The sequence below is a fragment of the Homarus americanus genome, unplaced genomic scaffold (genome assembly GCF_018991925.1).
Source record: "Homarus americanus isolate GMGI-L3 unplaced genomic scaffold, GMGI_Hamer_2.0 scaffold14393, whole genome shotgun sequence".
Lineage (NCBI taxonomy): Eukaryota > Metazoa > Arthropoda > Malacostraca > Decapoda > Nephropidae > Homarus > Homarus americanus.
Genome location: NW_024730271.1, coordinates 332752 through 357103, shown reverse-complemented (window position 1 = coordinate 357103; position 24352 = coordinate 332752). Strand labels below are relative to the sequence as shown.

General features: G+C 42.2%; 1 protein-coding gene across 2 annotated transcripts in view; it reads left to right on the top strand.

The window, feature by feature from the left end:
• The window catches only part of LOC121866943 (alanine racemase-like), a 40884-nt gene extending 21346 nt beyond the window's left edge, over nucleotides 1-19538 (top strand). For both annotated transcript variants that reach the window (XM_042366697.1, XM_042366698.1), the window contains exons 6-8: nucleotides 6360-6469; nucleotides 11420-11653; nucleotides 18850-19538. In XM_042366697.1, coding sequence (XP_042222631.1) covers nucleotides 6360-6469; nucleotides 11420-11653; nucleotides 18850-19106 — 601 coding nt within the window. In that variant the 3' untranslated portion in view covers nucleotides 19107-19538. The remainder of the gene's footprint in view (nucleotides 1-6359; nucleotides 6470-11419; nucleotides 11654-18849) is intronic.
• Nucleotides 19539-24352: the final 4814 nt, after the last annotated feature.

Genomic DNA, 24352 nt, shown 5'->3' with positions numbered 1-24352 from the left:
CTAGCCACCTCCTTATCATGGGGAACTTTAACTATGGCAAAATCGACTGGAGAAACTAGTTCTCACCAAATGACTTAAATAAACCCGCTACTCTTTTTGTAGAAACTATCTGAGATAATTTTCTGTTCCAACATGTTAATGACCCAACACATTACAGAGGGGAGCAAACACCCAAGCCACTGGACCTCATCAAAACAAACGAGGAAGGTATGGTGGCCAAACTGGAACATCTAGTCCCAGTTGGCACCAGCCACCATGTCATGTAGTTATTCAGATTTAACTGTTACCTAGTTCCTGACAAAACCAGGCCAAGATGCAAATATTACAAGGAAAATTACGACGGGATGAGGTAGGAGATGAAGGGTATCCACTGGCCTGACTCACTAAGGCATAAGAATGCAGACACTGCTGAATATCATCGCTAGTAAAGTGAACCATTTGATCAATAAATATATACCCAAGACCAAACCCAGTGCCTCTAGGAAACGAGGGGACCCCTACACATGAACCATGCGGAGGGTCGACAAAGTTAAGAAGAAAACCCAGAAATTCAAGACGTGGGTTAATTTAAACAATGAGCAGGACAGGAGGAAGTATGCAAGAACCAAGCAAAGTCAGATCGTAGAAGGGCTGAAAATGAGTTCCAGAGGCTGGTGCAAATGAGGTCAAGTCAACCCCAAAGGCGTTTTACCGCTATGCAAAGTCAAAATTATAAAGGCGAGTAGGAGTGTCAGACCTGAGGCTTGAAGGTGGAAGTTAAGCACATTCTGACCAGGACAAATCTGAGGCATTGAACAGCTACTTTTCCTCGGTGTTCACCAGAGAGGATGCCATTAACCTACCTGCGTTTGAGGACAGACGGTTCGACACAGCACTGACCCACATTGTGTTCACAGAAGAGGGTATAAGAAATATACTGTCAAAGCTAAAGGTTTATAAGAGTCCTGGCCTTGATAAGGTGCATCCTAGAGTGCTAAGAGAGTTGTGCAACGAGCTTGTCGAGCCCCTGAAGATGCTGTTCTGTAAATGCCTGGATAAAAAAAGTTCCCCAGTGATTGGAAAATGGCTTTTGTGAGTCCTATCTTCAAGAAGGGCGATCGTCACTCCACAAACAACTGTAGACCGGTGAGCCTGACCAGCATAATATGTAAAGTACTTGAGAGCATTTTAAGAGATGCCATAATGGAACATCTACTACGAAACAACATTGTAAAGGATTGCCAACACGGTTTTATGCCAGGGCGCTCCTACTTAACACAGTTACCAAGGTACTGGATATATGGACCCATATTCTGGAACAGGGTGGTAATATCAACAATATATACCTAGATTTTGCCAAGGCTGTCGACAGCGTACCCCATGAAAGGATGAAAATTAAACTGGAAGGGTACGGGATGCGGGGAAATGTCCTAGCGTGGATCAAAGACTTTCTACATGACCGCAAGCAGTGTTTGGTGATTAATGGCACGAAATCATGATGTGTACCTATCACAAGTGGGGTACCACAGGGCAGTGTATTGGGCCCGCTGTTGTTTATTTGCTTCATAAATGACATGCCTGATGCTGTACAGTAGCTAAAGAAAGTATCTGACTAGGTGGGTCCGATGGCTTCCGAAATTATACGTACAACTCGTGATGGGTCGGGAGGGTTGGTATGCGTGTCTTCACCCACCGCCATTCAGTATCCAACACTGAGAGTGAGTTGGCGTATTGGAATAAAATAATCGGTCAAGTGATTACACTCATATACAGTGAACCCTCACTTTACGCGGTTAATTCAACCCACGGCGGCCCGTGTAAAGTGAGAAACACCTAAAGTGAACAACATAACATATGGGATTAATTGAAATAGAGACCGGGCCGACCCCCAAACTCCACTTTTTCAGACACAATACCTACGTTGTAGTAAAAATAACTTCTTAAGTTTGTGATGGTATGCACACACAATTAATAATTAAGAGAAATATCAATAATATTAGGTTTTTAACACTTACATTAGTAGAAAAGATGGCTGGGCACACGGGGATGGGGGGTTGGTTCCGAGGCAGAGAGCAGATTATTGGCCCTCACCTGTATCACTTGTATCAATTGTATCACTATCCACCACAGAGGCTTGCAGGGCCTCTTTGTCAAACCCCTCAAAGTCCATATAAGTCCATATCCTCACTATCATTATCACTATCACTGACTTGGGCCGGCTGTGGTGGGTGGCGGGTGAAGAACTCGGTAATGTTTTGATGACTGGGCGACCTTGTGTGCACCCTGCTCGCACCGCTCTCCGCGTAAAAGGGTACACACACCGCGGAAAGTGAGCATTCCGGTTTCGGCAGGGTACCACGTAAACGTGGAAACGCGTAAAGTGGGACCGCGTTAAGCGAGGGTTGACTGTAGTATAAGGAGACAACACGCATATCCCAAAACCTATCGTCTGTGGTCTCATATTGTTTCACGCAGAGTATGCACAGATACTTTTTTAGATTTTTTTTTTTTACGGGGATTAGCCCACCCGGGCACAGGTTACTGATCCACATCGGGGCCCGGGGGCGAAAATGTAATAATAATAATAATTCATAGTAAAGAAAATTTATAATAAAAAGTAAAATAAAATATTAATGGTAATAATAATAATAACAACACTGTGATCATAATAATACTTTTACTTTTTACTTTTATCCTCTTCGCCACTGATCGGCTCGTTAGCTGCATGGGCGATCGGTCACGTCTCTGTCACGCACTGTTGGCAAGTACTGGGCATGCACCGGCTCCTGAATGTACCTGAACCTGCTCCAGTGTTGGTCAAGTCTTGTCTTGAAAGAGCCCACACTCGGTGCCGTCACAACACTCTCTGGAAGATTGTTCCAAGAATTTACAACCCTCACTCTGAAAAAGTTTGCCCTCACAGTTTTCTAGACTTGGGGCTTCTTCAATCTTGAGCTGTGACCCCTTGTGGGGCGAGCGTCCGCAGCTCCAAGTAAGGACATTCGACTTAGTAGTGCCCCCTGAGATGCTTATACACCTCAACTAGGTCCCCCCTTGCCCGTCTGTAATATAAGCTAGGCAAGTTCAGGCACTCCAATCTCTCAGGGTAGCTGAGGTGCCGAAGTGCAGGCAACAGTCTGGTGGCCCTCCTTTGAACATTTTCAACCAACTTACAGTCCCTAGCATATGGGGTGACAGTACTCCAGATGGGGAAGCACATCACTCTTGAAGATCGTTACGAGGGACGGACTGTCTAGATATCTGAACGACCTTCTTATAAAACACAATAATTTATTTGCCTGGTTTACCTTCTTCTCGCAATGGCCTGAGAACTTCAGCTCATTGTCAACATACACACCTAGGTCCTTCTCACATTCAGTCTCAACTAGTGTAGTTTCTTCATCCCATTGGGACATATGATACGCCTCCTTACCGTTGGTACACCCCAGGTGTATCCTCTTACACTTCTTGACATTGAATCTGAGCAGCCATTTCTTTGACCATTCTTGGAGCCCACAGAGGTCCTTCTGCAGCTCTTCACAGTCCGCTTGGTTCTTAATTTCCCGAAATAACTTGGCGTCATCGGCAAACATTTGTATGAAGGAGTGTACAGCATCAGGCATGTCATTTATGAAACAAACAAAAAACAGCGGGCCCAGTACACTGCCCTGTGGTACCCCACTTGTGACAGATACGGATGATGATTTTGTGCCATTAATCACCACACACTGCTTGCGGTCATGTAGAAAGTCTTCTTTCCACGCAAGGATATTTCTCCGAATTCCGTACCCTTCCAGTTTGATTTTCAGCCTTTCATGGGGTACACTGTCGAAAGCCTTGGCAAAATCTAGGTAAGTATTGTCGATATTACCACCTCGTTCCAGAATATGGGTCCAAATGTCCAATACCTTGAGCAGTTGTGTTAAGCAGGAGCGTCCCGGCATAAAACCGTGTTGGCAATCCTTTACAAGGTTGTTTCGCATTAGATGTTCCATTGCGGCATCTCTGATAATACTCTCAAGTACTTTACATATTATGCTGGTCAGGCTCACCGGTCTATAGTTGTTCGTGAAGTGACGATCGCCCTTCTTGAAGATAGGACTCACATAAGCCACTTTCCATTCACTGGGGACCATTTGTTCATCCAGGCATTTACAAAACAGGACCTTCAGGAGCTCTGCAAGCACGTTGCACAACTCTCTTAGCACTCGAGGATGTACCTTGTCAGGACTGGGACTCTTATGGACCTTTAGCCTGGACAGTTTATTTCTAATACCCTCTTCTGTGAACACAATGTGGGTCAGTGCTGTGTCAAACTGTCTGTCCTCAAACGCAGGAAAATTAGTTGCATCCTCCCTTGTGAACACCGAGGAAAAGAAGCTGTTCAATGCCTAAGCTTTATCCTGGCCAGAATCTGCGTAACTACCATCCACCAGCCTCAGGTCTGATACTCCTACTCGCGTTTTCAATTTCGACTTTGCATAGCGGTAAAACGCCTTTGGGTTTGACTTGACCTCACTTGCAACCAGCCTCTGGAACTCATTTTCAGCCCTTCAACGCTCTATCTTTGCTTGGTTTCTGGCTCTTGCATACATCCTCCTGTCTTGCTCATCGTTTGACCCAACCCACGTCTTGAATTTCTGGGTTTTCTTCTTAATTTTGTCGACCGCCGCATGGTTCATGTGTAGGGATCCCCTCGTATTTCTAGAAGCACTGGGTTTGGTCTTGGGTATATATTTATCGATCAAATGGGTCACTTTACGAGTTATGATATTCAGCATAGTGTGTGCTTTCTAGTACCTTAATGAGTCAGGCCAGTTGATACCACTCATCTCTTCCCTCATCCCATTGTAATTTCCCTTGTAATATTTGCACCTTGGCCTGGCCTTATCCTGAACTAGGTAATAGTTATCTCTGAATGACAACACTACATGGTGATTGGTGCCAACTGGGGCAAGGTGTTCCAGTTTGGCCACCATACCCTCCTCGTTTGTTATGATGAGGTCAAGTGGCTTGGGTGTTTGCTCCCCTCTGTAATGTGTCGGGTCTCTAACATGTTGGAACAAAAAAGTATCTCTCAGAGTTTGTACAAAAAGAGTAGCAAGGTTATTCAAGTCATTTGGGGTGGAATCGTTTCTCCAGTTGATGTCACCATAGTTAAAGTCCCCCATGGTAAGGAGGTGGCTAGGGTTGAGCATTGCCGCGTTGTTTATTAAGGTTCTTAAGTTCCTTTGATTTAGTGGGCCACAATTTGGGGATCTGTAGATACACCCGACGATAAGTAGGTCCCCTTCCTTTAATTTAATTTTACACCACTTAAGCTCTTCAAAAACATCCTCTCCCTGTACCCTCGCCTGGCTGGCTCTATGGTCTTGCCTAGCATAGATATCCACACCCCTCTTGCAAGTTTCTTGAGAAATACAAGAATGAAAAAATATCAATTGTGAGAAATGCTATATGTATGTTGTGTTGTCATGTAAAAGAAACAATTGAGACCCTCTAATTGTGTGTAAATGAGGGAGAAAGGCATATAAGCAACCTGGGACTTGGTCGCAATTTTTGTGATGCCATATGGCAGCAGGGTCTACCATTAGACAACACATTATGCTTCCAATATCTTCCCAGGAGGAGAAACTGATCACTCTCCCAGTCTTCAAGCAACATGGAAGACTGGCTTACCCACGCAGAGGCAGCTCTCATTTGTGGGGGTATGAGATATTGGTTCACACTCAGGATGGGATGGAGAAAGGAAACTCACAATGTGCTCACTGTATACATATTGTATTGGATGTACAATGCAGCCTGTTGCTGGGTAGGTAGCATGGTAATAAGCATTGAGTAGAGAGAGCTGGGTGGTGAGAGTGCCCAGAGTGAGGGCACGCGGCTTGAGGGACGCCAATGTCGCTGGCAGGAGCGGCAGCCGCACGGCTTGCGCGGGGTGTTGCTCGCTGGTGGCACTGAGTAGAAAGAGAGTGGTCACAGCGGTGTCAGGCCTTATAAGGCGGGGGTAGGCGTGGGTAGATAGTTGACCCCCGCTCCGTGGGCGGCGCTGGAGGCGTAGGCTGGGGAATTCGAGAAGGTTCGGTGCTTGTAGGGGAGGAATCCACTACAATCCAACTAAGAGTTAATTAATTACAATTGATGAGAGCAGGACTGAGAGGTGTAAGATGTGCACCCAGCAAGACAAGTTACAGTACAGTATAATGCAGTACAGTATCAATATTTCCTAAAGTAAAGAGTCATACATTAGCCAACAAACTAAAGTAACCTTGGTGTTACAGTATTTTTTTATTTATTATTATTATTATTATTTTTTTTTTTTTGCTGTTTGTCTTGAAATACTGCATGTGTATAATGTAACAAACTTTTTGCGTTGACAGAGAACGGCCCCTGACCCGGCATTTGGCAGCCACCACAGGCTGTGTCCAGGACCTCGGTACTCACCTAGACTTTATCAGACCTGGGGGTGCCATCACCGGCCTCAGCTCAGGTTTGTAGCCCAGGAAATCATGTCTGTCCCTTTATTTGCAGTATGAATTGGGTTATACCAGATCCCAACATAAGCATCAGTGAACGGTATACTGTATTGTTTTGGTCATACTTCATCATACTGTAGACAATATAGAAACTTTACCTCCAGAATGACTTAACATACAATACTTTGAAGCAGGTAACAAGCCAATCACTGGCGAAGGGGATAAAGTAAAAAGTGCAACACAACAACAAAAGAGAGAATAATGGTGAAAGAGACAGTCAGCACCGGAAGGAGTTTATAGAATTGAACCAAAATTTCTGGAGATGCTAATTGCACAATTCTAAACACGAAAATGGAAACGACAATGCACAGAACCTAAAGAACCTCCTGGCATATTAAGCAGGAAGAACTTACTTTGACATCTGGTACCAATGAAAGCACTTTTCTTGAAGTGGCCTTGTGTAATTTTAAATTTTTGTAAAATATGATCTGCATTTTTTTTTTACATAAATTAAAAAATGTCTTACTTTTATCCTCTTCGCCACTGATCGGCTTGTTAGCCGCTTGGGCAATCGGTCACGTCTCTGTCACGCACTGTTGGCAAATACTGGGCATGCACCGGCTCCTGAATGTACCTGAACCCGCTCCAGTGTTGGTCAAGTCTTGTCTTGAAAGAGCTCACACTCGGTGCCGTCACAACACTCTCTGGTAAATTGCTCCAAGAGTTTACAACCCTCACTCCGAAAAAGTTTGCCCTCACAGTTTTCTGGACTTGTGGCTTCTTCAATCTTGACCTGTGACCCCTTGTGGGGCGAGCGTCCGCCAGCTCCAAGTAAGGACACTCAACTGAGTAGTGCCCCCTGAGATGCTTATACACCTCAACTAGGTCCCCCCTTGCCCGTCTGTATTATAAGCTAGGCAAAATCAGGTGCCCCAATCTCTCAGGGTAGCTGAGGTGCCAAAGTGCAGGTACCAGTCTGGTGGCCCTCCTTTGAACATTTTCAACCAACTGACAGTCCCTACCATATCTCGGGGACCAGATGGGGTGACAGTACTCCAGATAGGGAAGCACTTCACTCCTGAGGATCGTTACGAGGGACGGACCGTCTAGATATCTGAACGACCTTCTTATAAGACCCAATAATTTATTTGCCTGATTTACCTTCTTCTCGCAATGGCCCGAGAACTTCAGCTCATTGTCAACATACACACCTAGGTCCTTCTCACATACAGTCTCAACTAGTGCAGTTTCTTCATCCCATTGGGACATATGATACGTCTCCTTACCGTTGGTACGCCCCAGGTGCATCCTCTTACACTTCGTGACATTGAATCTCGGCAGCCATTTCTTCGACCATTCCTGGAGCCCACAGAGGTCCTTCTGCAGCTCTTCACAGCCCCCTTGGTTCTTAACTTCCCGAAATAACTTGGCGTCATCGGCAAACATTTGTATGGAGGAGTGTACAACGTCAAGCATGTCATTTATGAAACAAACAAACAACAGCGGGCCCAATACACTGCCCTGTGGTACCCTCACTTGTGACAGGTACAGATGATGATTTCGTGCCATTAATCACCACACATTGCTTGCGGTCATGTAGAAAGTCTTCTATCCACGCTAGGACATTTCCCCAAATTCCGTACCCTTCCAGTTTGATTTTCAGCCTTTCATGGGGCATTCTGTCGAAAGCCTTGGCAAAATCTAGGTAAATATTGTCGATATTACCTCCCCGTTCCAGAATATGGGTTCAAATATCCAATTCCTTGAGCAATTGTGTTAAGCAGGAGCGCCCCGGCATAAAACCGTGTTGGCAATCTTTTATAAGGTTGTTTCGTATTAGATGTTCCATTGCAGCATCTCTGATAATACTCTCAAGTACTTTACATATTATGCTGGTCAGGCTCACCGGTCTATATTTGTTCGTGGAGTGACGATCGCCCTTCTTGAAGATAGGACTCACATAAGCCACTTTCCATTCACTGGGGACCATTTGTTCATCCAGGCATTTACAAAACAGGATTTTCAGGGGCTCTGCATGCTCGTTGCACAACTCTCTTAGCACTCTAGGATGCACCATGTCAGGTCTGGGACTCTTATGGACCTTTAGCCTGGACAGTTTATTTCTAATACCCTCTTCTGTGAACACAATGTTGGTCGGTGCTGTGTCGAACCGTCTGTCCTCAAATGCAGGAAGGTTAGTTGCATCCTCTCTTGTGAACACCGAGGAAAAGAAGCTGTTCAATGCCTCAGCCCTATCCTGGTCAGAATCTGCATAACTACCATCCACCAGCCTCAGGTCTGATACTCCTACTCGCGTTTTCAATTTCGGCTTTGCATAGTGGCAAAATGCCTTTGGGTTTGACTTGACCTCGCTTGCAACCAGCCTCTGGAACTCCTTTTCAGCCCTCCTACACTGCTTGGTTTCTGGCTCTTGCATACATCCTCCTGTCTTGCTCATTGTTTGACCCAACCCACGTCTTGAATTTCTGGGTTTTCTTCTTAATTTTGTCGACCACCGCATGGTTCATGTGTAGGGATCCCCTCGTATTCCTAGAAGCACTGGGTTTGGTCTTGGGTATATATTTACCGATCAAATGGGTCACTTTACTAGTTATGATATTCAGCGTAGTGTCTGCGTTCTTGTACCTTAATGAGTCAGGCCAGTTGATACCCCTCATCTCTTCCCTCATCCCATTGTAATTTCCCTTGTAATATTTGCACCTTTGCCTGGCCTTATCCTGAACTAGGTAACAGTTAAATCTGAATGACAACACTATATGGTGACTGGTGCCAACTGGGGCAAGGTGTTCCAGTTTGGCCACCATACCCTCCTCTTTTGTTATGATGAGGTCAAGTGGCTTGGGTGTTTGCTCCCCTCTGTAATGTGTCGGGTCTCTAACATGTTGGAACAGAAAATTATCTCTCAGAGTTTCTACAAAAATAGTAGCAGGGTTATTCAAGTCATTCGGGGCGGACTCGTTTCTCCAGTCGATGTCACCATAGTTAAAGTCCTCCATGGTGTGGAGGTGGCTAGTGTTGAGCATCACCGCGTTGTTTATTAAGGTTCTTAAGTTCCTTTGATTTAGTGGGCCACAGTTTGGGGATCTGTAGATACACCCGACGATAAGTAAGCCCCCTCCCTTTAATTTAATTTTACACCACTTGGACTTCAAAAACATCCTCTCCCTGTACCCTTGCCTGGCTGGCTCTAAGGTCTTGCTTAGCATAAATAACCACACCCCTCTTGCAAGTTTCTTTTTGAAAGGTTCGTAAATGAGTCACATCCAGCAATACTGAACTCACATTCCTCTGGGTCGATTCTCCTGTTCTTGTACAACAGTTCTACAACACCTACAATATCTGGTTGGTGTACTCTTAGTAGTGTTTCAAACTCCTCTCTTATCAAGGAACGTGTCAGTATTAGTGTACATGACAATCAAGCCAGAATTTGTTATCGGTAACGTCTCTGCTCTTAGTAATAAACCCTCTCTCCCCCCCCATTCTCACAAGCTGCAGCATTTGCTAAGTACACTGTATTTTGCAGTGTGTGGTTAGAAATGTCATTGTTTACACGGCGCTCGCCTCCTCCTGTCCGGTAGGCTGAGCTGGTGCCGCCTCCTGGGTGGGAGGTTGAGTGGGTGGAGGGTGAACTGCTGCCCCCTGGCCCTGTGTCGGCACACTTGTTTCCACTACCCTCCTCCTGAGTATATCCCATGTACACCTGTCCCCGTTCCTCCTCGACTCCTCCCTCTTCTGCTTCAAGTCCTGCAGGAGCTTCTTGTGCTGTTCCCTCTGCATTACCGTGCGATGTGGGTGAATGAATACATCCCGAAATGTCTCGCTCCTTGCTAAGGTTTTTGCTTGTCGATTAACCTGCCATTTCTCCTCCTCACTCACTAGTGTGATCCTGAGGGGGCGAGGCTTAGCCCCCTGCTGTTGTGGTGATGTACACTTTTTGACCAGTCTTGCAGTGAATTGTAATTCACTATACACATCTGCAGCATCAATATCATTGTAGTCACCTTGTTGTAAAGCTTTTTCTAATATTAAGCAATGTTCAATTACTTCCTTCGATGTTATTGTCTGCATATTGTGGATGTTATATGGGAAACCAAACAGAGAACTTACTTGATGCATATGTGTGAATCTTTGTTCAACTCATTGTCTTGCTACATCCAAGACTGCAAAATAAAAGTTCACTAAATTTTGCTTGGAATTCTGAATTAGTTCATATATAATCCAAAAAATTTGGGTGACAACCGTCTCCCTCATTGGAGATATAGATAAGGATTTGCACATTAAACACAACAAAAACTCCTTATATCCAGTACATGTGATTCCCATACCCTATGATGCATCACCACAGCAGTCACCTTAAACAAGTTCCAGTAACACATTTGCCAGCAGGGACCTGACAACCTGTGCTTGCATCACAGAATCCAGCTTGAACATGCCATCACTGAAGTTAAAATATTAAAAAATTTAATACAAAGTGATTCCACTCTCCTCTGTTTCTTAAAATCATTGTACAGTATATTTGTAAAATAACTAGTTTTTGTGTTTTTTCTGTAACATATGACACATCAAATGACCCCCTCCCTGTCCATATCACCTCTTCCAGCCCTCCCCCACCTCACATGCTCCATCCCCCACTGTCCTGGGTTTGGTCATGAGAGTGAAATGTTGTAATTTTAATAAAACACTTCCTCAACAAAGGTATTTTTTAACATAAATGTTGTCAGTCCTAGCCATTCCTCTCTTCATTATTAAGTTTTTGTAATTTTACTTAGATTAGGTAATTTTATCTGATGTCCAGAATTTGTGGTGACCCCAAATGTTAGTGCCCTAGGTGATCGTCCGAGTTGCCTAGTGAGTCGCCCCGGCCCTGCAAAGAATCATCAGTGTTATCTATTTATCATCATTTTCATAGAGTTAGCTAACCACTGCCCTTCTCTACTCCTCAGGTGCTGATCGTGAAAGTGCACAGCAGTTTGCTAACTGTGGATTCCGTCCAGCATTCTCTGTAGTGGTACGGCCAACTTACTTTAAGCTACTGCCGGCAGGTCGCTTCATTGGCTATGATGCCACTTATGAAACTCGTGGTGATGAGTGGATAGCCAACTTCACCACAGGCTGGTCTGATGGGCTTAGTCGACGCCTCAGCAATGGTGTTGGGGCAGTGAAGAGAGTTAAAACAGGTCAGTCAAGTGATTAATTTTAAATTTATCTGCATAAACTATTTAGTACATCTCAAAATAATATTCTCAAACTGGCTTGTGGTGTAAAGTAGATCCTGAAATTATTTATACTGAATTTTTATACTGTACACTGCATTTGTTTTTTATACTACTGTATTAGTATATTCATATATCACATTTGTACTCTTACAATTATACACTGTACAGTCTGTGCCTGCTTAACATACTTGATGTTTTCCTGAAAACCTCTACATTAAGTGTACATTAATTCCCCTTACTAGGTGCATCACCATCACTATCAGTTACAGTTGTCAGGTCTTCCCTGACAAATCCCTCAGTCACCTTCACTGTCACTATCACTATCACAGAACAATGGATGCACGTATACACGGTGTGGCCTGGAGGGATGAAACTGCCACGGCCCTCCCTCCCTCCCCGGGTGGACACGTCATATTACTCTAAACCAATTACAGCTAGCAGCAGAGGGGGGTAGGGATGCATGGCCAATCACAGTCCGATACGTCATATGACGTCAGTGATAACGCAACAGAGACATGCACTGCGCAACCTTACCGCGCGGCTTGCCCAGGCGGAGGCGGGAGCAGGCGGGTGGGGCGAATCTAAAAATAGCGTCGAGCCGGACACTCTGCGTGTATGTGGGTAGATGAACCGCGGAAAGTGAAAGTTCGGTTCTGGCGAGGCACCGTGTATACGAGAAATCACGTAAAGTGAAACCGCGTAAAGCGGGGTAATACTGTATAAGATTTCTGATAAACTTCTGTGTATAAGATTTCTGATAACCTCCCTACATGCTCATGTTTGAAATAATGAATGTATGTATCTTCATATAATTTAGGTAAATATCTTCTCGTCAGAAACGGTCATCCCAACGATTATGAATAAACTCACTTAGAAATACAGGTTGTACCTCTCTAGTCAGGCATTCTGTGGTCCGGAAACTCCCGTGGTCCGGAACGATTTTAGTCTGTCCAATAGGTAGATAGGCAGCTTTTTTTTTTTTTTTTTTTTTTTTTTTTTTTTTTTTTTTTTTTTTTTTTTTTTTTTACTTATCTGAATTATTATTATTATTACAGGAGTATTAAATTTTTGCCCCTCAGGCCCCAATGTGGGTCAGTGACCTATGCCCGGGTGGGCTAATCCCCTTAAAAAAAAAAAAAAAAAGCCGCGGGAAATTAAGGTTTGTTTACATCCGGCAGTTCGGCTGCTCTCTCTCTCTCTCTGCTTGTCTATACAGAGTACAACATTTAACCCTTCAATATATATGAGCAGTAAATAAGTGTTGCTTTCATATTCTTATGTAGAGTAATGACGATATATTTTCACATGTGCGCACTTACATACGAGCAGTCTCACTTTTTTTTTACCATTAATGGTTAGCTACTTATATTGTTCCATTTATTAACATTAAATAACATTACAGGTACTTCAAGCAACCATATTCATTTTTTACATTAATTTTACTACAGCTAAACTCAGGGTCTTATTTTCTTCAGTTTTATATGTAGAACCAATCAGTCACTGGTTTCGTAAGCTTTAACATAAACAATGCCGGCAGCCGTCTCGTCTCCTCTAATATTCCACGTATTATTAATAAATTGTATTGTTAATTTTGCACACACGTACATTAATTCAATAAAAACAAATTCAGAAACATTAATTAAAATATATATGAACAGTAAATAAGTGTTGCTTTCATATTCTTATGTAAAGTAATGACGATATGTTTTCACGTGTGCGCATGCGCACTTACATATGCGATCTCTCTTTTTCTTTACCATTATCGTTAGCTACTTCTATTGTTCCATTTATTAACATTAAATAACATTACTTAAAACAACCATATTAATTTTACTACAGCTACAACCAAGGTCTTATTTTCTTCAGTTTTATATGTAGAACCAGTCAGTCACTGGTTTTGTAATCAACGAAAACAATGCTGTGTCATTTCCTCATGTGTTTTAATTTTCTACGTATTATTAATGAATTGTATTGCTCATTTTGCACACATAAACATTAATTCAATAAAAAAGACATTCAGTAATAAACAATAATGAATCTTTTGTACATAAGAGAAATGACGCTGTTTACACGATTATGCACGTCGTCTGCACGTTGGCGGGCCGTTCAAACCCGTCGAAATTCAAGTTTCCGCCGTCAAAATTTTTATTTATTTATTTTTTTGTGTGTTCCAATAAAATACGTTAAGAATTAAAAACTCGCGAAATTTGAGAAGCTACTATACGACATTTAACCCTTCAATATGTCTTCAAAGAGACCATGACGCAGAGAAAGTGGTGCTAGTGCTTCCAGGCATAAGCACAAGTCACTATCTATCCAGGAAAAGGGTGAATTTCCATGGTCCGGCAATTTCCATGGTCCGGCACCGGTCAGGTCCCGAGGTTGCCGGACTAGAGAGGTACAACCTGTACTGTACTGTACATCATTACTTCTGGAAGAAATCAGACAGATTTGAAACACCCAATCAGCTGTAACTCTTAAGGAGGGGGCGTGGCAACTCTTCTCAGCTGGAAAAAAATGTACTATAGTTGTCAACTCTTCAACACACTTCTGCAGAGTTCCTAGGCGCTGGAGGACCTGTCCAGTATCTCTTTCCCTTGTGATTAGTAATTGCCTCTTTACTTTGGTTATGCAGTCAGGGTTAAAATAAATGCATTGCCGTGGGTCATTTACAGTGAACAATAGCTACTCGGTACATGCTTGAGGCTAACCTTACTAGTAAGCTCCTTTATCCTGGGTTTGCCTACCATGAAGAACAGAATCTCATTCACTGTATGAGTATATCTGTACTGCTTTAATTCTACAAATATCTGTTACAAATGAAGATTTACAGATAATTTTCTTTTCATTTACATCTTTTAACATTGCTAGCAGCATTGTTGCCTAGTTAGACATGTCACTGTACCCACATTACCTTAGCCCTCTCCATACCTCACGGAACTGTGAGGTGTTATGATTATTATTCAGTTCATAGTTCGGGATAAATATACGTAACTTTCTTCATTTTTCATACTCGGTTACAGTACATGCACAAACAATCCTACAGATATTGTGCAAAAATAAAAGTAAAAGAAATAATTATCATAAGGTCAAACACATACTGTAGAGGGAATACGCATTTCTTTGTGTGCAAAAGTTAGCAGAGGCTGGGTTGTGTAGCTTTGATGAAGCAGCCAGCGTCTATGCAAATGGCGGTTGTGTTAAACTTTCATTTAGCTTTTCCTTAATGGTTTTAGCTGCATTTTATTCATCTAGATTGTATACAAATGTTTTAAGTAGCACAATTGTTAAATAACATAAGAAAAGTAGGTGATATGGTTTATGAATGTTGGGAAAGAGGTACATGGAGTTGTGAGTTTGATTCAGCCTTTTGACTTACCGTGTAGGCCATTACTTTACATCTGTGAAATATATATTTTTTGCATGTTCTTCATTATTTATATTAGTTTTGTATATTTTTAATAGTAACACAAAACTCTTTATCACTATTGTAGCATCCCCTTGACCCGCTCCCTACCACTCCAAGTCAGGCTGTGAGCTATGTTATGGCAATTTTTCAATTCGTAAGTTTGGGTAGATACAGTACTATACAGAATGTTCTTAATTTTTTTACTAAGTTACACATACACATAATCTTCCAGTGCATACAGTATGTGCCCCAAAAAATCATAAGGTCAAAAACATAAATGGGAATAAACTTTCTTCCTGTGTTGAGAGTTCATGCTGAGTGGGGGATTGAGAGATCTCAGCTGTTCTGAGCTGTCTCCCATGTGTAGTGAAACTACTGTACTGTATTGAGAAATTTCATCGTTCAGCAGCCAATTGGCAATATAGTATTTGTTATTTATTTTTTATTGGTAATACAGTATTTTTATCTATTCCTCACATGATAAAAATTTGCTAGAATATATATAATATTTTATCTTATTCCTAACAGGAGATGGTAACACTGTTCATAGCATTAGCTGTTGTTGTGGTGGTGGTCACAGCCAAGACGTGTTGGTATTGTCTTGCTACAAATTATGTTAAGATTATACCTAGTATTTCTCAAAAGCTAGGGTTGAATTATACAATAGATATATGAAAAACATGGGGCTTTTTTCCCCCAAATCAGGGGTCAAACTATAGTGTATGACATCAGTTTAAACTCGAGTATATACAGTACGGTAATACTTTCATCTGGATTATGCTCAAATAAGAAGCTGTTCGAGCTAAATTGACCCGTCTACTTCTACTTAACTATCCTTAAAGTATTTTAATGTTAGTCAATAAGTAGGGAAAAAATTTAAATACCAGAATGCCTTTCAAAATCAATACTGTATTCTTCTCTATGCATTCATTTGGTGGGGTTTCACAAAATGATACTGTACTGCATTAACCAAATTAATTGTACTGTACTGTACTTTCAGTGAAAAAATTGCAATATTTATAGTATTGTAGTGTATTTTAGTAGCACTAATTTTTTTTTTTGTACAGTATAGTCTGCATTTACGCGGTCAATTGAACCCGTGGAGGTCCGCGTAAAACGAGAAACGCGTAATTGAAATAACAGAACATATGGGATTAATTGAAATAGAGACTGGGCCGACCCCCAAACTCCACTTTTTCCGACACAATACCTACATTGTAGTAAAAACAGTATCTTAATTTTATGATGGTATGCACACACACACATATTATAGAAGAGAAATATCAATAAGAGAATAATATACTGTACCAGGTAAAAGAAAAATCAAGGTTTAACACTTACGTTATTAGAAGAGATGGGTCGGCATACGAGGATGGGGGCTGGTTCCGAGGCAGAGGACAGATTAGTGGCCCTCAGGTGAATCACTTGTATCACTATCCACCACAGATGTCAGGGCCTCCCTGACAAACCCCTCAAAGTCACCATCACTGTCACTATCACCGATTTGGGCTGGCTGTGGGGGGTTGCGGGCGAAGAAGTCAGTGATGCTACGCTGACGGCTAGTGTTGATGTGGTCGTGATACATCTGGATGTACTGCTCCATACTTTGGTCTAGAAGGTTATTGAAGACTTCATACCGGTGATTGACAGGCTCTTTGGAAAGGATGAGTTTTAGTTTCTCAGCAAACTCGATGGCATCCTTTACATCACCATGAGTTAACTTCTGTTCTCTTGCTGCCGCACCACCTGCCTCCTCACTGACGTCATCGTCTTGCAACATCTCGTCGGCAGCCACCTCAGGATCCCTGATTACTTCTATGATGTCGTCGTTGGTGGTCTCGGAGAAGCCTGCAGCTGTAACACTCTGTGCAGCTTCTCTTGCAAGGTCCATTGCCACTGCAACAGACTGAACCTCACCAGCCACAGGTTGCTTCTGCCTCCCACCTGGGATACCTTGCAACACATGCCGCCACGCTTGACGAATCGTTGCCACAGACAGCTGCCCCCATGCCTCCAAAACTGTTTAATTCGCACTTCATGCTCCGCCAACTCTTGTTCTGGATCCTCGTCGTCGTCGCTCTCGCTATCTCTGCCACTCAGAAGGTTACGCAACTCATCCTTGGTGTTGGTGTAGTCGTTCAGGAGCTTAAGCTTCTTTGCAGAGAATGCCGCCTTCACGTTGCATATCAACTCCTGGTCCATGGGCTGGATTAACGACGTAGTGTTGGGAGGAAGGAAGACCACTTTTACACTGGGGTGACGATCCAACAGTAGGGGCGAGTGTCCTGGTGCGTTGTCAAGCAGCAACAAAATGTTGAATGGCACATTATTTTGCATGCAGAATTTCTTCACGTCAGGAACGAAACAGTCGTCAAACCAGGAGAGGGACAGACCAGTGAACATCCACGCCTTATGTGAGGTTAGCCAGTGGACATTTAGCTTGGTCATGTTCATGTTCTTGTAGGCGTGCGGTTTGCGGGCTGTGTGGATCACCGACAACTTGAGCTTACAGGTACCGGAGGCATTGGTGGTAAACAGGACGGTGATGCGCTCCTTCTGCAACTTCCAGCCACGACACTTGCTTTCAGACTTGATAACGAAGGTCTTAGAAGGTAATTTTTTCCAAAACAGACCGGATTCATCCATGTTGAACACCTGGTTGCCAGTGTACTGTCCTTCCTCCATAACTTCTTGTAAGAATGGAGGAAAATCCATGGCGGCAGCACGGTTAGCACTGGCTCCTTGACCAATAATGTTAATGTTGGTAATCTTGTTCCGTTTCTTAAACCCTTGCAGCCACTCAGAGGAAGCAGTGAAGGGTTTGGGCTCTGCAATTCCCATCTTGTGCGCCACTGATGAGTACAGTTCACGAGCGTAGTCCTGCACTGCCCGCGTGTCCACAGCCATGTTACGTCTTGCCTGACGAATTAAGTAGCTCACCAGTAAGTTCTCAGTCTTGAGCAGCACCTTATTCTGACAATACTTCACCATTGAAGCACCTGCAGACTTTGTGATGCTCATGTGTTATTTAATCTTGGCGGCATCCTTCTTGATCGTCCGGATCGTAGATTCGTTCGCGCCAAATCAACTTGTCTCGTTCCTTTCTCCAACTCTTGCACGATCTTGTACTTAACTTCGTAACTTAGGGCACGTCGTATCTTCTTGGGCTTGGGGCGGCTTGGTCCAGGTAAGGCAAGGTTTCTCTAGGGTGGTGGGGGTCCAGCGGAAGCCATTGTTGAACAGATTAGCGGGCACAAGAGAGAACAGTATACGCGATGACTGAGAACAATGAGACTGATGCGGCTAGGTCAGCAGCTTCTCTCCCGTGCCAGGCCACGTCTTATAACATTAGACCAATCACAGCTAGCGGCGGAGGTAGGTAAGGATAAGTGGCCCAATCACAGTCCCATACGTCATATGACGTCAGCGATAACGCAACAGCGACATACTGCGCACCCATATCTGCGGCGCTTCCCGCGTATGGTCGAGAATGGACCGCGTGAATAAAAAATGGCGCGGCGCGTCTGGACCTTCAGCCGCTCACTGCGTAAACGACCAAATTACCGCGTAATTAAAACATTTTCATTCTGGCAAGGCACCACATAAATGACCAAACGCGTAAACAAAAACCGCGTAAATCCAGACTATACTGTACCTGTAAGGTGATTTTATAGCCTTCTGAATATTGTAAACACAGTTAATTTATTTTACAGTCAATATGACCTCAACAGTAATTTAATTTTTACAGGTGAGTTATGCCCAATTGTGGGCAGGGTGTCTATGGATTCCATCACTGTTCGACTCCCTGAAGCTCCGGGAGAGGATGATGTGTTTCAAGTTATCACTGATGATTTTGATGATGTTACATCTGCCGTAGGTATGGCAAGAAACTTAGGGGCAGCCGTATATGAGATGCCAGGTAATTGGTCAACTCGCCTGGCCAGAGTGTATTCCAGGAATGGCAAAATTGTCCATGTATGTAATGCTCTCGAGTATGAATGTTAATGAAGAATGAACTTCTATAGACACATACAGTGTATCTTATTTGAGTTAAAATTGTTTCTCTGAGGATTTGTAAAACATTTTAGCAATTATTGTCAATATTATGTGGCCAAGATCCTCTTGGTTTAGGTGCAGGGATGATTGTATTAACCTTCAAATCTAGTTCAGAACTCACCAAGGAGAATGATTTGTTTTATTGATATGAAACATGAAAGATGCTTTGCTTAAAATAGGAATTTTACAATATACTTACTTCAAACACTCTCCAAAAAACTAATCAGTTTCAACTGAACTGGTTCATTTCGAACTTATAACATGGATAATTTTTCTTGCACAAATTAGTTAAACCCCTTCACTGTGGGTACACCACTTAATACTGTACTGTATATTGTAATGCTGAGGCATAATTTGGTATTACAATGTTTGTAAACTAGGTGTTTTGATTATTTTCTGTCCCAAGCAGCAGTTATTTTGCCAAGTTTAAGGATATTTTCTTGTATATATTGAATTATTACTTACCGGGTATGCAAGAATTTTCTCGAATGTATTGCATCATTTTTGTTAGGAGTTACTTCCTATTGTAAGCCTCGATCAGAGTAGAACGTACTAGAACTTCCCAGACTTATTTGGGTTGTGCTACGATACTCTAGGTGTCTGACGAGACGTATATAAACACCCGCAAGCAGGCTATGAGTCAGTTGACCGTTTCTACTGTGTAAAGTACAACAAGCCTAGTAGGACAACTGAATATAATTGTTGTGCAAGTATTGTGGAATTGTTGTGATCAATATAAAGTGAAAAGACTCCCATAAGGATCTTCAATTCGGTTAACAAACAAAGCTTTGATTAACGAAATCCTTGCGAACAACACTTTTGTTGTGAGCATCAGCTGATGGGCTAGTCTGCCCATTCAGTAATCTGTTCAATGTTTACATTCGTTTCCAGTGGAGTAAATATCAAGAAAGTTGTACTCTTTAATATTTTTGCATTTTTTATATTAAAATTATTAGTCATTTTAAAATTTAGTTAACATATTGATAATATATGCAGTACAGGGAACTAGTTTTTTGTGTGCCCATCAGCCGCTTGACTCAGCCACCAGGCGTCAGTTTGGCTTTGTTGACAGTGGAGTGAACATCTATTTTGTTGGTGTCTTGAATATTTTTGCATTTTTACATTTAAATTATTGGTCATTCTGAAATTTAGTTAACATATTGATAATATATAGCTCAGTGCAGTGTTGATTTAAATAAAATAATCTTGAATTACACCTAGTGAACTTAAAATTTTATTGGTGAAATTACTGCATCAAGCATGGATCCCCTGAAAGGTGATTTCTCCTCCACCCCCACTTCCTTTTCTTCTCCTTTCTCCTCCACCCCCACTTCTAATTTCCATCATCATCAAGGAACCTTCTACATACACACCTCAAAGTAAGTGTACTTAACTGCATTTTTTTTTTTACTGTGTATGTACTTTTCTGTGAGCTGGAACCAATTACCCAATATCTCATTGAAACAATGGATTCGGTTAACGAAAGACTCTGTGGAATGAATTGTGTTCGTTAACCGAGGGACCACTGTAGTGATTAATTTTAATATAAACGTCATATATTTTGCACAAGAGATAAAAATTTTAGTACATTAGTACATTTTAATAATGTACAATTTTTTCAACTGTATTTTTGGGTAGATTTACATCAATTTCTGGGTGTCTCTTTTTCTTCTCAGCACCGTGATAACTCTCATTTTTACGCTTGCCAGCCATTTTAAAGGGAATTACAAATGAAAATTTTGTCAGTACACAGCGCGATCACTAACGTCGGGACTCGAAAATACGGAATTTGAAAAAAAAAATTACGACTGCGGCGGTCGTATGTCCAGGTAGTCGTAAGTCTAGGAGTACCTGTACACTGATACCAATCGTTGGGAAATTACTGGAGACTGGCGGGAGAGCCAGTGGTAATTCGACGACACTTGTGATATATCTGCTGCTTTTGTACATACGCCCCTGGCCGCTGGTAACCAGTGGTGGAAGCTGGGTAAGCAGTGAAAGCAGGGTCATAAAAATATTATTTGAATAACACCAGATGGTTTTACTCAGCACAGGGAGACCCTCTATACAGAAATTTGAGAGTTAATAGTGCGTGGTGTGTGTGGGTTGACTTCTCACAGGTCTCTGCCCACCAAAACATCCCCTGCCTTGCATCAGCCTGAGCAAAGCTACCAACTTTTCTGATCTGAAACCAGTATTATAATATTATACAACACTGTACTAGGGTTTTCCCAATTTAACTCTATTTAGTAACTAAAGGTTACTAAAACAATTTATGTAAACAAATTATTAAGAAATATATTAATATATTAATCCCCCAGTTTAAGGTGGAATTAAATTCCTGAAAACCCTATCGTAAACCAAATTATCATAAATTGGGAGTATGACAGCAAGAGGTTCAATGAGATAGGTTCCTGGCCAATCAAACACCCAAATGCATCACAGAAAAAAAAATCCTACAAGATTACTAGCCCTACAAAACAATTAAACAACACTCACCACATCACAATGAGCAAGTCTGGTCGTCATCACATGTCCCCTTTTGAGGTCATAGGGACTCTTAAGGTGGAGTGGAGACATCACTCTGAGTCCCACATAGACTCTGGGAAGTCTGAAAAGGCTAGAATGGGGACTGGAGGTGTAGCCTTCGTCCTGACCTTAAAGAATGTGAAGTACTTGGGGGTGAAACTGGAGAGGTGTCAGATGAGGAGGGTCCTGCAGTGCTGGTGACCCCAGAAGTCGAGGGTTGTGACTGTGACGGGCTTGAAAAAGAAGGTGATTGTTACCTGTTGAAGTTTGGGTCATTTTCAGTAAGGAGATCCACAGTAGAGTTCACTCTGTCAATGGCAGTGCTCAACACCTTCAAAGTCGGTCTTGAGTGCAGGGTTTTCCTCCTTACGTGCTGACTCCTCCACTCCTTGCTGCTATTCCTGTAGCAGCAAGTCCTCAATGCTGAGCACAAAATGGCTCGCTAAGACCTCTGCCACATTTCTGTCATCGACCTCCTCAAAGCTGGCCTCCTTGGAGATGCTGGCAAAGTTGTGGTGTACAGCTACAACATTGGTGAAGCCACCAAAGTCATGCACACACTCAGGCCACACTTTCCTCCACACGCCATTCATGCAACTGTGTGATCTCCTTCGATAACTTGTCGATATTTTGTATGGCGTGCTTGATGTTGTAGCCATGCAAGAATTCTTTGATGGTCGGCTTTCCCCCCTCCATATGTCGCCTCAACCATCTGCGCCATCAACTGTCTTGAAGGTGGAGATGATGCCCTGATCTATTAGCTGGATGAGTGAGGTGGTGTTGGAGGCAGGAACATCACAGTGATGTTGTCAGTCCACTCACTCATCAGACGCAGGTGTGAAGGCACATTGCTGAGGATCAGAAGAAACTTGTTGGCGATATTCTGCTTTTTGGCGTATTCCTTGAGGTGGTTAGAGAGTTAGCCAACCACATAACTCTGACACAGCACCATTGTGACCCAGGTCTTCTTGATTGAGCACCAGATGACTGGGGGGGGCTCCTTAATAAACCCCTTAAAAGATTTATGGGTATCTGAGTGGTAAACCAGCATCAGAGTGAGCTTAAGGTGCCCCTGAGCATTGCCTCCAAGCAGCAATGTGAGGTGGTCCTTGGCAACCTTAAAGCCTGGTGCAGTCTTCTCATCCTTGGCCAGGAAAATCTTCGATGGCATCCTTTTCCAAAACAGGCCCACCATGTCAAACTTTGGGACCTACTTGGTGTTGTATCCTCCTTCCTCCACCTTAGCCTTCAGGAGTGCCGGGTAGGTGTGAACACTCACAATGTCAGCACTAGCTGCCTCACTAGCGAGATGAATGTTGTGGGAATTGGCATAGTTCTTGAAACTGTTGAACCACTACTCTCTGCCTTCAGCCTCATCCAAATATTACTGGCCTTCGCCATGATGACCCCTGTGGAGAGAGGCAAGCGATGTGGAGTCTACTCTTCATTCTACTCTTGGAGTAGACTCTCCATCCTCTCCATGATGAGATCACGCTTCTATAAAACCCTGGACCAGGCCAGGAGCGTGAGCAATGTAGCATCCTCCCTCACCTCTCTCATGTCACTTCACAATGTCCAACTTCACCTCCAGAGACATGGTTTTCCTGAGAATCCTGGCCTTCCCAGACCGAAGACCCTCAGCAACACTTTGCAGCCAGAGTGAAAGCACTTCAGTCAGTGCAAAAACATTTCATATTAAATTTTTTTTTTTTACTTTAATTTTACTTGTTTTACCCAGGTGCTGACTTCTTAATTAAATAGTAGTCATAGGAAGAGACTTATACCTTGATACAGGTTGACAACCCTTTATCCGAAATTCCGAAAACCGAAAGTTTTTTTTTTTTTTTTTTTTTTTTTAAACAGGGATTAGCTCACTCAGGCATAGCTCACTGACCCACATCGGGGCCTGGGGGGCGAAAATGTAATAGTAATACTAATTATAATAATAATAATTATTCATAGTAAATAAAAATTGTAATAAAAAATACCCCAAAATAAAATAATAATAATAACAATAATAATAATAATAAAATATAATAATAAAATTAATAATAATAATAATAATAATAATAATAATGTATTAATAAAATAATAATAATAATAATAAAGAAATACAAGAATGAAAAAAGATAAAAAGTGAGAAACACGACCTAGACCTATGAATTATTATTATTATTATTATTATTATTATAATTATTATAATTATTATTATATTTTCGCCTCCCAGGCCCCAATGTGGGTCAGTGACTTGTGCCTGGGTGGGCTAATACAAAAAAAATAAAAACAAAAACAAAAAAACAAAACATTCTGAAAACCGAATAATTCCGAAATGCCTCTGGCCCCAAGGATTTCGGATAAGGGATTGTCAACCTGTAACACAAACAGTAAATGTTACTTTTAGCTATGTAATGCAGTCCAGAAAGTATCAGTAAATTCATCATTTCAAAGGTTGCAATTTCTTTAACTTTCTGATGCACTCTAGAAAGTGTTAATCATAAGCACAGATTTACCTTTTTTTTTTCCGTCATTAGCCCACCCGGGCACAGGTCATTTTATAATGACCCACATCAAGGCTTGGGGAGTGAAATAATAATAATAATATTAAGAAGAAGAAGAAGAAGAAAGTTAAAAAAAATTATAAATAATAATAATAATAAAGTGCCATA